We start from the raw sequence: 12,303 nt of genomic DNA on the forward strand, positions 1-12,303 counted from the left end.
TATCCTTAAGACCAGATGATGAAGTAGAAAAATGAGTTCTCAGCTACAAGGCAATCCCTTACACATTGTTCATACAAATGTAAAATAGTATAACCACTGCAGAAAAGTTTAGCAGTTCCTTAAAAAGCTGAACACAGAATTATTCTATGACCCAGCAATTCTCCTAAGGATACCCAAAATAAGTTAAACAAAATGCTCAAAAAAAAAAAAAAAAAAAAAGGTATAGGGGCTGGCATTGCAGCACAGCTAGCAAGCCACATCAGAATGCCAGTCAGAATCCTGGCTGAGTTGGAAGAGGCGAGTCCAGTCTCAAAATGGAGGGCCAAGGGCTAGCACTGTGGCGCAGTGGGTTAAAGCCCTGGTCTGAGGCGCCGGCATCCCATATGGGCACCAGTTCTACTCCTGGCTGCTCCTCTTCCAATCCAGCTCTCTGCTATGGCCTGGGAAAGCAGTGGAAGATGGCCCAAGTCCTTGGGCCCCTGGGCCCACATGGGAGACCCGGAAGAAGCTCCTGGCTCCTGGCTTAGGATCAGTGCAGCTCCGGCTGTTGCAGCCATCTGGGGAGTGAACCAGCAGATGGAAGACCACTCTTTCTGTCTCTACCTCTTTAACTCTGCCTTTCAAATAAATTAAAAAAAAAAAAAAAGAGGGCCATGATCCAAAGGAACCAGAGCAGCTGGGAAAACTTATTGGTTCTCTAAGCTTTGAAACTACAGATGATAGTTTGAGAGAACATTTTGAGAAATGGGGCACACTCATAGATTGTGTGGTAGTGAGAGACCCCCAAACGATACGTTCCAGGGGCTTTGGTTTTGTGACTTACTCTTGTGTTGAAGAAGTGGATGCAGCAATGTGTGCTCGACCACACAAGGCTGATGGGTGTGTTGTGGAACCAAAGAGAACAGTTTCTAGAGCGGATTCGGTAAAGCCTGCTACCCATCTCACAGTGAAGATTTTTGTTGGTGGTATTAAAGAAGACACAGAGGAATATAATTTGACAGACTACTTGGGCAACTCTATGGGTCATGGAGGAAACTTTGGAGGTGGTGGAGGTAATTTTGGCTATGGTGGAAACTTCGGTGGAAGAGGAGGCTATGGTGGTGGAGGCGGTGGCAGCAGAGGACGTTATGGAGGAGGTGATGGTGGCAACTATGGTGGTGGTCCTGGTTATAGCAAGAGAGGAGGCTATGGTGGTGGTGGACCAGGACATGGAAACCAGGGTGGCGGACGTGGTGCAGGAAGAGGATGATGGTTACAATGAAGGAGGTAACGGTGGTGGTGGTGAAAACTACAATGATTTGGTAATTACAGTGGACAACAGCAATCAAATCACGGGCCCGTGAAAGGGGGCAGTTTTCGGGGGAGAAGTTCAGGCAGTCCCTGTGGCAGTGGTTATGGATCTGGTGGTGGAAGTGGTGGATATGGTAGCAGAAGGTTCTAAAAACAGCAGAAAAGGGCTACAGTTCTTAGCAGGAGAGAGAGTGAGGAGTTGAGAGAAAAGCTGCAAATTACTTTGAGACAGTCGTCCCGAATGCATTAGAGGAAGTGTAAAAATCTGCCACAGAAGGAACAATGATCCATAGTCAGAAAAGTTACCGCAGCCTACACAGGAAACCCTTCTTGTTCAGGACTGTCATAGCCAGTTTGCAAAACGTGCAGCTATTGATTAATGCAATGTAGCATCAATTAGGTGTACATTCCTGAGGTCTTTTATCTGTTGTAGCTTTTTCTTTTTCTTTTCATAACATCAGATATACTGCCCTGTAAATTGTGGTAGTGATACCAGGAATAAAAAATTAAGGAATTTTTAACTTCTCAATATCTGTGTAGTTCAGCTTTTCTACATTTTAGTACAGAAACTTTTTTTTATTTGACAGACAGAATTAGACAATGAGAGCGAGAGAAAGGTCTTCCTTCCGTTGGTTCACCCCCCAAATGGCCGCTATGGCTGGAGCTATGCCGATCAGGAGCCAGGTGCTTCCTCCTGGTCTCCCATGTGGATGCAGGGCCCAAGCACTTGGGCCATCCTCCACTGCCTTCCTGGGCCACAGCAGGGAATTGGACTGGAAGAGGAGCAACCAGGACTAGAACCTGGCACCCATATGGGATGCCGGTGCTGCAGGCGGAAGATTAACTGAGTGAGCCATGCCGCCAGCCCCAGTACAGAAGCTTTAACACAATGCAGTTTCGAAGGTGTTCCTTGTGAGTTAACAAGTAAAGATCATTGTTAATTACTATGTTGTATGAATTTGGCTAAAGTTAACTGTAAAGAAACACCTACTGACTTGCAGGTTAAGAGGAATCTATTCACCCCATTTCCAAACCATGATATGAATGGGCACTAACATGTGGAGAGAATAGATATTTGTATGTTTGCAACGTGTGTTTTAGATAAATAGGATTGGATATTTAAATTAGCACTTGTGAATTTAATAGCGTTAAGATTGCCTTCAAATGAAAAATCTCAAAATTCCTTTTGGTATTGTGCATTTTCTTTCAAAATATAATCCTACAATTTTAGTGTATGAGATGTGCTGAGTCCTAGCTATGTTTCGAACACCTCCATTCTACATTTACGTTGGTCACACTTGAACTGCTGCCATAGTTTTTGGGAAGGGAGAATGGGTGTTTTCCCACTTCTACCTTAAAAACCATTCTTAAACACTTCAAATTACAGGACCACCAACACTGCTATATCTCAGCATATTAGTTGGGTACTAAAACACAAGAAGCCCATAAATTTAATTATTTTCCTTGGTTTACTTTTTTTTTAAATTGGCTACAAGCTCTCAGTAAGAGAGTAAAATTCATGTACTATTGAACTGAAAAAAATAATAATCCTGGCTACTTCCCTTCTAATCTGGCTTCTAGCTATCCTGCTAATGTACCTAGGAGGAAGCAGAAGATAGCCCAAGAGCATAGGCCCCTACCACTCACACATGTGACCTGGATGGAGTTCTTAGCCCCTGCCTTCAGCCTAGCCCAGCCCCAATCATTGAGGCCATTTAAGGAGTGAACTAGCAGATGGAAAAACTCGCTGTCTCTTCTCTTTGTCTCTGTCTTTCAAATAAATCTTTATTAAAAATAAATAATGTATACACAAATCTTCACCACAGCTCTGTTCACAACAGCCAAAAGGTGGAAAGAACACAAATGTCTATCAACTAACAAATGGAGAAAAAACGCATGGTAGTTCTAAATAAATGGCTTTGTCAAGCCACAAAAAGGAATGAAATAACATGGATAAGATCTAAAAATATGCTGTGGCGCAGTGGGTTAAATGGTCTGAGGCGCCGGCATCCCCCATGGGCACCGGTTCTAGTCCCGGCTGCTCCTCTTCCAATCCAGGTCTCTGCTATGGCCTGGGAAAGCAGTGGAAGATGGCCCAAGTCCTTGGGCCCCTGCACCCATGTCGGAGACCTGGAAGAAGCTCCTGGCTCCTGGCTTCAGATAGGCGCAGCTCCAGCCATTGCGGCCAACTGGGGAGTGAACCAGTGGATGGACGACCTCTCTCGCTCGCTCTCTCTTTCTGTCTGCGTCTCCTCTCTGTATGTAACTCTGACTTTCAAATAAATAAATAAATCTTCAAAAAAAAAAAAAAGGCATTGATGTTACATTTTTATTTACTTGAAAGGGAGAGGGGCAGAGACTCTCAGAGAGATCTTTCAGCCACTGGTTCACTCTCCAAATGCCTGCAACAGCTGGGGCTGGGGCAGGCTGACACCACAAGCCTGGGACTCAATATGGGACTCCCACTTGGGTGGCAGAACCCAAATACTTGAGCCATCACCTGCTGCCTCCCAAGGTGCACAATAACAGGAAGCTGGATCAGAAGTGAGGCGCTGAAACTCACTACACATTTTGACACAGGAAGTGGGAGGCCCAAGTGGAAACTTAATTGCTATACCAAACATCCACCCCAATGTTAAACTGTAAAAAAGAATTCCCTAACTGCAATGACAATATCTTTTTTTTTTTTTTTTTTTGACAGGCAGAGTGGATAGTGAGAGAGAGAGAGACAGAGAAAGGTCTTCCTTTTTGCCGCTGGTTCACCCTCCAATGGCCGCCGTGGCCGGCGCATCTCACTGATCCGAAGCCAGGAGCCAGGTGCTTCTCCTGGTCTCCCATGGGGTGCAGGGCCCAAGCACTTGGGCCATCCTCCACTGCCTTCCCGGGCCACAGCAGAGAGTTGGCCTGGAAGAGGGGCAACCGGGGTAGAATCCGGCACCCTGACCGGGACTAGAACCCCGTGTGCCTGTGCTGGCGCCGCAGGTGGAGGATTAGCCTACTGAGCTGCGGCGCTGGCCGACAACATCATTTTGAAAGCATCACCTGATATCCCATTGCTTGAGACTTCAAAACAGGTAAGACCAAATTCTTGTCTAGAGAAGGAATCAAGGAAGGAATCAAAATCTACTAGGTCATTCCCTTCTCTAGTTTCTCTTATTTAGAAGAGAGAAAAGAAAATGAAGAAAAGACAGCAAATACAGCACCAGTGAAACCACAGTCCTGATTTCATACCACAACTCAATTTGCTCTAACCAATAAACTTGATTTTTCTATATATTTTACGTCCCTCTAAGACCAATAAGCCAGCTTATCCCCTTGCTTTTCAATTAAATTTGTTCCACTAAATTCTTTTAATAATTACTCACTAGTTTTGCACACTGCAATATTCCTGCTACCTAAGGCAAAACTGAATCTTTACAACCTGTCTACTGTTTGGATTGGCTCCAGTACCTTAAAATACCTAAAGTTTCACCATTTATACCATACTACTATTTTTACTACAATGAAAATTGCATATGTTACCACATGGATAGAAAAAGTAGAGAAAATATAACACCTGTTACTAGTGATTATCTCTAAGGTTCATACCACAAGAGTTTTCCTTTTATGTTTATATGTAATTTGTACAAGCATTCTTTTTTTTGAAAACATGTAAATTTTATCAAAAAAGAAAAAGTACACTTTAATGAAATTATAAAATTACCTCAATAGTTCTTGGTTAAATTTTCAAAAGCCCACGTTTTTGCACTTACAACTCTAGTATTTATGTTGGAAAAAAAAAAAAAAAAAGCCCTCCCAAAATGTGACACTTCTTTGCTAGAGTTTGCTGACTTTACCAATGGGCCGGAAAAACTCTAGCAGTGCACTGTTCAACGTGGGGGCCCTAATTAGAACTAAACAAAATTTAAAATGGAGTTATGCGGTTATACTAGCCATCATTGGAACACTGGTTCCTGTTCTAGACAGCACACACAGAGAGCACTCCCTGCATTGCAGGAGGTTCCCTGGACAGCACCACTCCAAGTTCACTGAGATTGTCTGTCAAGGTGATTATACTTCTGCTACAACTTAGTAGAATCGATAGGTGTTTATGGAAAATGGATTATAGGGGGCTACTGTACTCTTTGATCCTGAAAAAGTTCTATTGTTTTAGAACAAGTTTTTAAAAACTTTGTCCCTACAGTGTCCCTCACTCAGAGCTATTGGAAAGCAAAAACCCTGTGTCCTTGGTTCATGATGGTGCCTGACACTTTCTGGTGTGATTTATACTACCAAATTATTTTTCCTCATTGGAGTTATTATTCAAGTCAGATTACATTCTCTTTTTTTAATGATTTATTTATTTATTTATTTGAAAGGCAGAGTTACAGAGAGGAGGGGAGACAGAAGAGAGATCTTCCATCCACTCGTTCACTCCCCAAGTAGCCACAATGGCCAGGGTTGGGCCAGGACAAAACCAGGAGCCAGGAGCTTTATTCCTGTCTCCCATGTGGGTGCACAGGCCAAAGTACTTATGCCATCCGCTGCTGCTTCCCCAAATGCATTGGCAGGGAGCTGGATTGGAAGCAGAGCACCCAGGACTTCAACTAGCGCCAATATGGGATGCCAGCATCACAGGCAGCAGCTTTACCCACTACACCACAATGCAATCCCATTGGTTACATTATTCTTTTTTTTTTTAAACATTTATTTGTTTTACTTGAAAGTCAGAGTTATACAGAGAGAGAAGAGGGGGAGAGGGAGGGAGGGAAGGAGAGAGAGAGAGAGAGAGAGAGAGAGAGAGAGAGAGAGAGAGAGGCTGGTTCACTCCCCAGTTGGCCACAATGGCCAGAGCTGGGCCAATCTGAAGCCAGGGGCCAGAAGTCAGGAGCTTCTTCTGAGTCTTCCATGAGGGTGCAGGGGCCCAAGGGCTTGGGCCATCTTCTACTGCTTTCCCAGGCCATAGCAGATTGCTGGATTGGAAATGGAGCAGCTGGGACTCGAACCAGCGCCCATATGGGATGCCAGTACTGCAAGCGGCAGCTTTACCCACTACGCCACAGCGTCAGCCCCTGGTTACATTATTCTAATCATGACTCTTATCATTTCCTTCCTGATTTTCAGATCAAAGTTTAAAAGCCTGAAAGAGGGACCGGCGTTGTGTCATAGTGGGTAAAGCTGCTGCCTGCAATATGGGCATCCCAAATGGGCGCTGGTTCGAATCCCAATTGCTCCACTTCCAATCCAGCTCCCTGCTAATGTACCTGGGGAAGAAGCAGCAAATGGCACTGGTTCCTGGGCTCCTACACCTGGAAGAAGCTCCCGGCTCCTGGTGGCCTGGCCAGCTATTGACTCCTGGCTTCAGATTGGCCCAGCTCTGGCCATTGCAGCCATTTGAGGAGTGAACCAGCAGATAGAAGACCTCTCTTGCTCTCTCTCTATATAACTGTGCCTTTCAAATACATATATAAACCTTTAAAAAAAAAACTGAAAGAACACTTATGGAAAGAATTGAACTTTATTTCATATTCACTATCTCACTGATTTTCTCTAATTCTAATTTGAAGCAACTTACAAACTCCATTTCAAGCTTCAAACCCATAAAAGAAATCTCCTAAAACAAAATGAAATCCAGACACTTTATTACATCAATGCATGGTAAAATATAAAATTAAAGCCCAGGTACTCAAACAGCATAAAGCTGTATGTATAACTGTATCTTCCCCCATTTGGTAGAGTGATACTGATGTATCATAAAAAGGCCAATAGCTACAAAATCCCATAGAGGACAGTCACTAAATGCCTCTGCTGGGCTGCATTACTTCATATACACACAAAATGAACTGTAAATTTAACTAATGTATTTTGGGGTCTCACCAATTTCTCCATCTTGTCCAGGTTTAGGAATGCTGATAGAAGTTTTAGTCTCCAGCTCTATTTTCTTCCTAGTGTCCCCTCTCTTTCCAACTATATGCCTATAATAAAAAGAAAAATTAATAAAGGGGATTACATCAAATGTACCACAAAAAGGAATTCTATTGAGATTAAACCTTCTGCGGCAGAGACACTCCCTTATAGAAATGCTTCAGTAAAAACGCAGTCTTTACAGAGGAAATCATTAAGTCCTCCAACTCCACACGTGTGGAGTTACACTCACTGGCCAATGATGTTCTACTGCTAGTTCAATGTATAAATAGAATAACCATGCTGACACTCACTGCTTCTCAAATCAGATTCAAAATCTGGGCCTGCGGGTTCAAGGAACCCTTCCAGCAACCAACAGGTCCATAATTTTAGGGGGGAGAATGTTGTCCTTTTGGAGAACAAATTAACTATGAGTTCATCCTAAAACTATACTTGATTAACAAGGGTTAATAAGATTAGCAAAGAGCAGTGTTCCCCTTTGGATAGATTCAAAAGCACAAAGAGTAAAAAGGCAACCACAGGCTGAATTCAGCACACAGATGTGTTCTGTTTGGGAAACTTCATCTAAAGATATGTATTTGTAGATTCTTTCAGAAAAATCACAAGATCGGAAAACTTAGGGTAAACAACAGATTGAAGCCCACTCTTGACTCCCCCTCCATCACTCCCTCCTATCTTTCACTTGCCCTACTTTAATCATTACTGATTCATTTACATGACTTGCCTGGGCCTTGCAGTATGAAAAATTTTGACAATCCAAGGTCATCTTCTGGAACCCACAGTAATTAGATGTCTTACAGGAAATGACACCACCAGATCCCCAGAGAAAAGTCCTGGAGTCTATATAAAGTACTAAGAGACCATTAAAGGACTACAGAGGCAATGACCTCCAGGCCATCAATATGATTGCAATTACAGTACCCGTTACCACAGGTGACTATGTCTACAACTATTTACTTGTTTTTTAAAGGGCTGTCCATGCCCAGTTGTTTCCATTAAGATCTACTCTGGTAAGCCGGTTTTTAAAAAATAAGATGTTTGTGGCGGACATTGTGACACAGTGGGTTAAGATGCTGCCTGAGATGCTGGCATCCCATATCGGAGAGCCAGCTCTGTCTCCGGCTGTTCCACTTCTGATGCAGCTCCCTAACACTCCTGGGAAGGCAGTGGAAGACAGCCCAGGGACTGGGGCCCCTGCCATTCAGGTGGGAGATCCAGATGGAGTTCCAGACTTCCAGCTTCAGCCTGCCCCAGTCCTTGCCATTGCAGCCATCTGGGGAGTAAACTTACGGATGGAAGATTCTCTTCTTCTGTAATTGTGCCTTTCAAATACATAATATCTTTAAAAAAAACATGTTTTGAAGAGAATTGGAACACTTTCTAATTTCCATGTGGTATTCTGTGTTGGGCTGGACATACTATGGCACAACTGTCAGGCCTTTGACTTCCCAGGCCTTTTTCATTAGGAGAACTTTCAATCAGACTTCTACTGATTCTTATGTGGCCAGAGGACAAGCATAGCACAGATAGACAGTTTGCTGAAAATATTTTTAATAGTTTAGGCTTCAGCACCTTAGAAAGAGAAATGGTTGAGGTTAAAGTCATTTAACCACTCTAAGCCTACTTCCTCACTTATAAAAATGGAATGAATAATACCTATACATCATAAGGTTGTTGGAAGGATTAAACGTGATCATATACGAAAGAGCTTCCCAGAAACTGGCCCAAATCTCCAAAGAGTCCATGCTATCCTTATTAAACCCATAATGGCATCCTTCCAAGTGAAAACACAACACAATCAAATTCAAAAGAAGTTTACATGAGAAATCTAAAATATTCTATATAGTAATACAGATAAGCAGGGATACCTGGGTTCAATATGTAAGTGGAATTTCCTATCAAATGCAGTGGTTCTCAATCTTGGTCACACAGTGAAAATACCTTGGTTTGGGGGTTGCAAAAACTAATGGTGCCTGGGTCTTGCTCTCACAGGCTGACTTAATTGGCCTGAGGTATACCCAGGCACTGAAAAGAGAGTTTCAAACGCTTCCAGCTGATTCAAAGGTACACTGAGGCTGAGAATCACTGTATTACCGCTATTCTCTGACAGGTGTCATCAACATTAGGGTTTGATTACACATTAGTTTGGTTTATTCCTTCCTTGACCCAAGTAAGTGTAGAAAAATGATTCATAACAAAGAAATCTTCCTGGTAAATACTGTCTATTAATTAGGATTTAGCAGAGCCAATGCCTAATCTAATATGCTAGACATCTGGTCCATAACGAGCACTTACACGACACAGCACTCAAAAGACCATCCAATCAGAATCAGACATCTAAGGAATGTTTACAAACTTCACCAATCAAAGACATACACAGTAAGACATGTTTCACTGATTCCGTCAGGGAACCAAGCCCCAGCTTTCTAAAATGTTTCTTAGGGGAAAGTGTCACTTGAACCTGAGAGGAAAAGTGAGCTCTCAGGGTTAGTAGCAGTCTTGTCTGCCCACATTCCAGGAGAATTTCATCCTTAAAAACTATTTCAGAATGCTCTCAAAGCTGACAAAAATGAAACTATTTGCCTCTTGCAGCTTAAAAGCACCTACTTCTGCATTTGTAAAGTTCCTGCCCCAGGCCGGCGCCGCAGCTCAGTAGGCTAATCCTCCGCCTTGCGGCACCGGCACACCGGGTTCTAGTCCCAGTTGGGGCACCGATCCTGTCCCGGTTGCCCCTCTTCCAGGCCAGCTCTCTGCTGTGGCCCGGGAGTGCAGTGGAGGATGGTCCAAGTGCTTGGGCCCTGCACCCCATGGGAGACCAGGAGAAGCACCAAGCTCCTGCCATCGGAACAGCGCGGTGTGCCGGCCGCGGCGCGCCTACCGCGGCGGCCATTGGAGGGTGAACCAGTGGCAAAAGGGAGGACCTTTCTCTCTGTCTCCCTCTACTGTCCACTCTGCCTGTCAAAAAAAAAAAAGTTCCTGCCCCAGACCTAACGTGCTTGGACAGATCTAATTATTCAGCTGGTATAACACTGAAGAACAACTGGCAGACTTCCTCGACTAGCTTATCACCAAAAGCATAAGCACAAAAGTCAGCCACATGAACAGATAACATTCTATATATGTGTAATTATTAAGAGACAGCCTGTGGTAATCACAAAGTTTCTAAATAATGACAGATGGCTCTGGAAAAGCACATTAGCCTTGGATAAACATCAGGGGATTGATGGAACAGACCTATTCCTGCCTTCAAGAAGCTTCCCATCTCATATAGGAGACATCAAGTTGCACATAACAAATGCAGATGGTGATAAATGCCACAAAGGAAAAGCAGAGTATGTTAAGAAAACAGATAGTAGGGTAATCAATGTTTGGGGCAGGGGAGGGGAGGATGACAGTGTCAAGGCAAGCTTCCCTAAGAAAGGAGAATATACTTAAATACGGAAATGATTCCAAGGCAAAAGGAACAGCAACGCAAACGCTCTTAGGCAGGAAGGAGCACAGCACATTTGAAGAAGACCAGCTGGGTCTAAGTGCAAAGCCAGGGAAAGAATGGGATGAGCTGAGCCTAAAAATGCAGGCCACCTAAGTCACATTCCAGATCGCGGCCCTCACTCTAAGGAAGACCAACAATGGATTTTAAGCAGATGTGGTAAAATAATCAAGTGAGCTTTTTAAAAAGATCATTGCACCCTCGATGTGAAGAACTGACCAGGAAGAGAGCAGTAAGCGGCTTTCTGAAGTAATCCAGAGAAAAGGTGGAGGAGCACAGGCGCTCACGGAGGTGCAGTCAAATCAACAGGACGCAGTGACACCTGGGGAAGGTAATTGGTCCTTCGAAATTTGAGGACAGAAAACACTCAGCTATGTGATTAGTAGTAATCAAACACCACAGCTTCCCGCTGAGTTTCCTGGATGCACCTGCCTGTGAAGCTGCGGGGGCCCTGACTCACTTGTACAGCAGGCTGGGGGCCCTCACGGTACAGCGGAATCCTTGTGGGGTCTGCTCCACATCATAGGCATCACAGGGCTCATCGGCGTCCTCCATGGAGCCTGCACAGAAACCACAGCATCTCGCTCAGAAACGCCGCTCCTCTGGGGACAGCAGCCTCCTCCCCGGCTAGCAACCATCCCGGGCTTACAAAAGCAGGACACAGGCACAAAGAACAAGCACCGCAGAATATCGCCCTGTTATTCCGTCTGAGCTCTCTTAGGAGAAACAAAGCATTTTAAAAGACATATAGGGACTATGTGAAATCTTTGACTCCTGGAAAAGCAGCATTTACATATAACAGTGTTTAAGGGAAGACAATGAAAAAATATCCTTGTCTTTTGAGATATAATTCACATAACATAAAATTCACTCTGTTAAAAGTATACAATTCAGGAGCCGGCGCTGTGGTTCACTTGGTTAATCCTCTGCCTGCGGCGCCAGCATCCCATATGGGCGCCAGGTTCTAGTCCCATTTGCTCCTCTTCCAGTCCAGCTCTCTGCTGTGGCCCGGGAGGACAGTGGAGGATGGCCCAAATGCTTGGGCCCTGCACCAGCATGGGAGACCAGGAGGAAGCACCTGGCTCCTGGCTTCGGATCGGCGCAGCACACTGGCCGTGGCGGCCATTTGTGGGGTGAACCAACAGAGGTAATACCTTTCTCTCTGTCTCTCTCTCTCTCACTGTCTAACTCTGCCTGTCAAATTAAAAAAAAAAAAAAGTATACAATTCAGTTCTTTTCAGATTTTTTAAAATTTATTTGAAAGGCAGAGTTACAGAGAGAGAAAGGGAGGGAGAGACAGAGAGAGATCTTCTATCTCCCAGCTCACTCCCCGAATGTCTGCAACATCTGGGACTGGGCAGGCCACAGCCAGGAGTTTCTTCCAGGTCTCCCAGGCGGGTATACGGAGGACCAAGGACTGAGGCCATCTTCCACTGCTTTCCCAGGCGCATTAGCAAGGGAGCTGGATCGGAAGTAGAGCAGCTGGTCTCAAATTAGCACCCATAGGCGATGCCAGTGTCACAGGCAGTGGCTTAACCTCCTGTATCACAACCCCAGCCCCTCAGAATTGGTTTAAGATTTATTTATTTGAAAGGCAGAGTAACAGAGGGAGAACTTAT

The 12,303-nt window shown here is 44.3% G+C and overlaps 1 protein-coding gene across 4 annotated transcripts in view; it reads right to left on the reverse strand.

Annotated features, from left to right (window-relative positions):
* The window catches only part of ASCC1 (activating signal cointegrator 1 complex subunit 1), a 103,803-nt gene that overhangs the window by 88,911 nt on the left and 2,589 nt on the right, over positions 1-12,303 (reverse strand). For all 4 annotated transcript variants that reach the window (XM_062215348.1, XM_062215350.1, XM_062215349.1 and 1 more), the window contains exons 3-4: positions 11,145-11,244; positions 7,147-7,244 (exon numbers count right to left, since the gene is read on the reverse strand). In XM_062215348.1, coding sequence (XP_062071332.1) covers positions 7,147-7,244; positions 11,145-11,244 — 198 coding nt within the window. The remainder of the gene's footprint in view (positions 1-7,146; positions 7,245-11,144; positions 11,245-12,303) is intronic.

Source organism: Lepus europaeus, chromosome 17 (assembly GCF_033115175.1).
Source record: "Lepus europaeus isolate LE1 chromosome 17, mLepTim1.pri, whole genome shotgun sequence".
Lineage (NCBI taxonomy): Eukaryota > Metazoa > Chordata > Mammalia > Lagomorpha > Leporidae > Lepus > Lepus europaeus.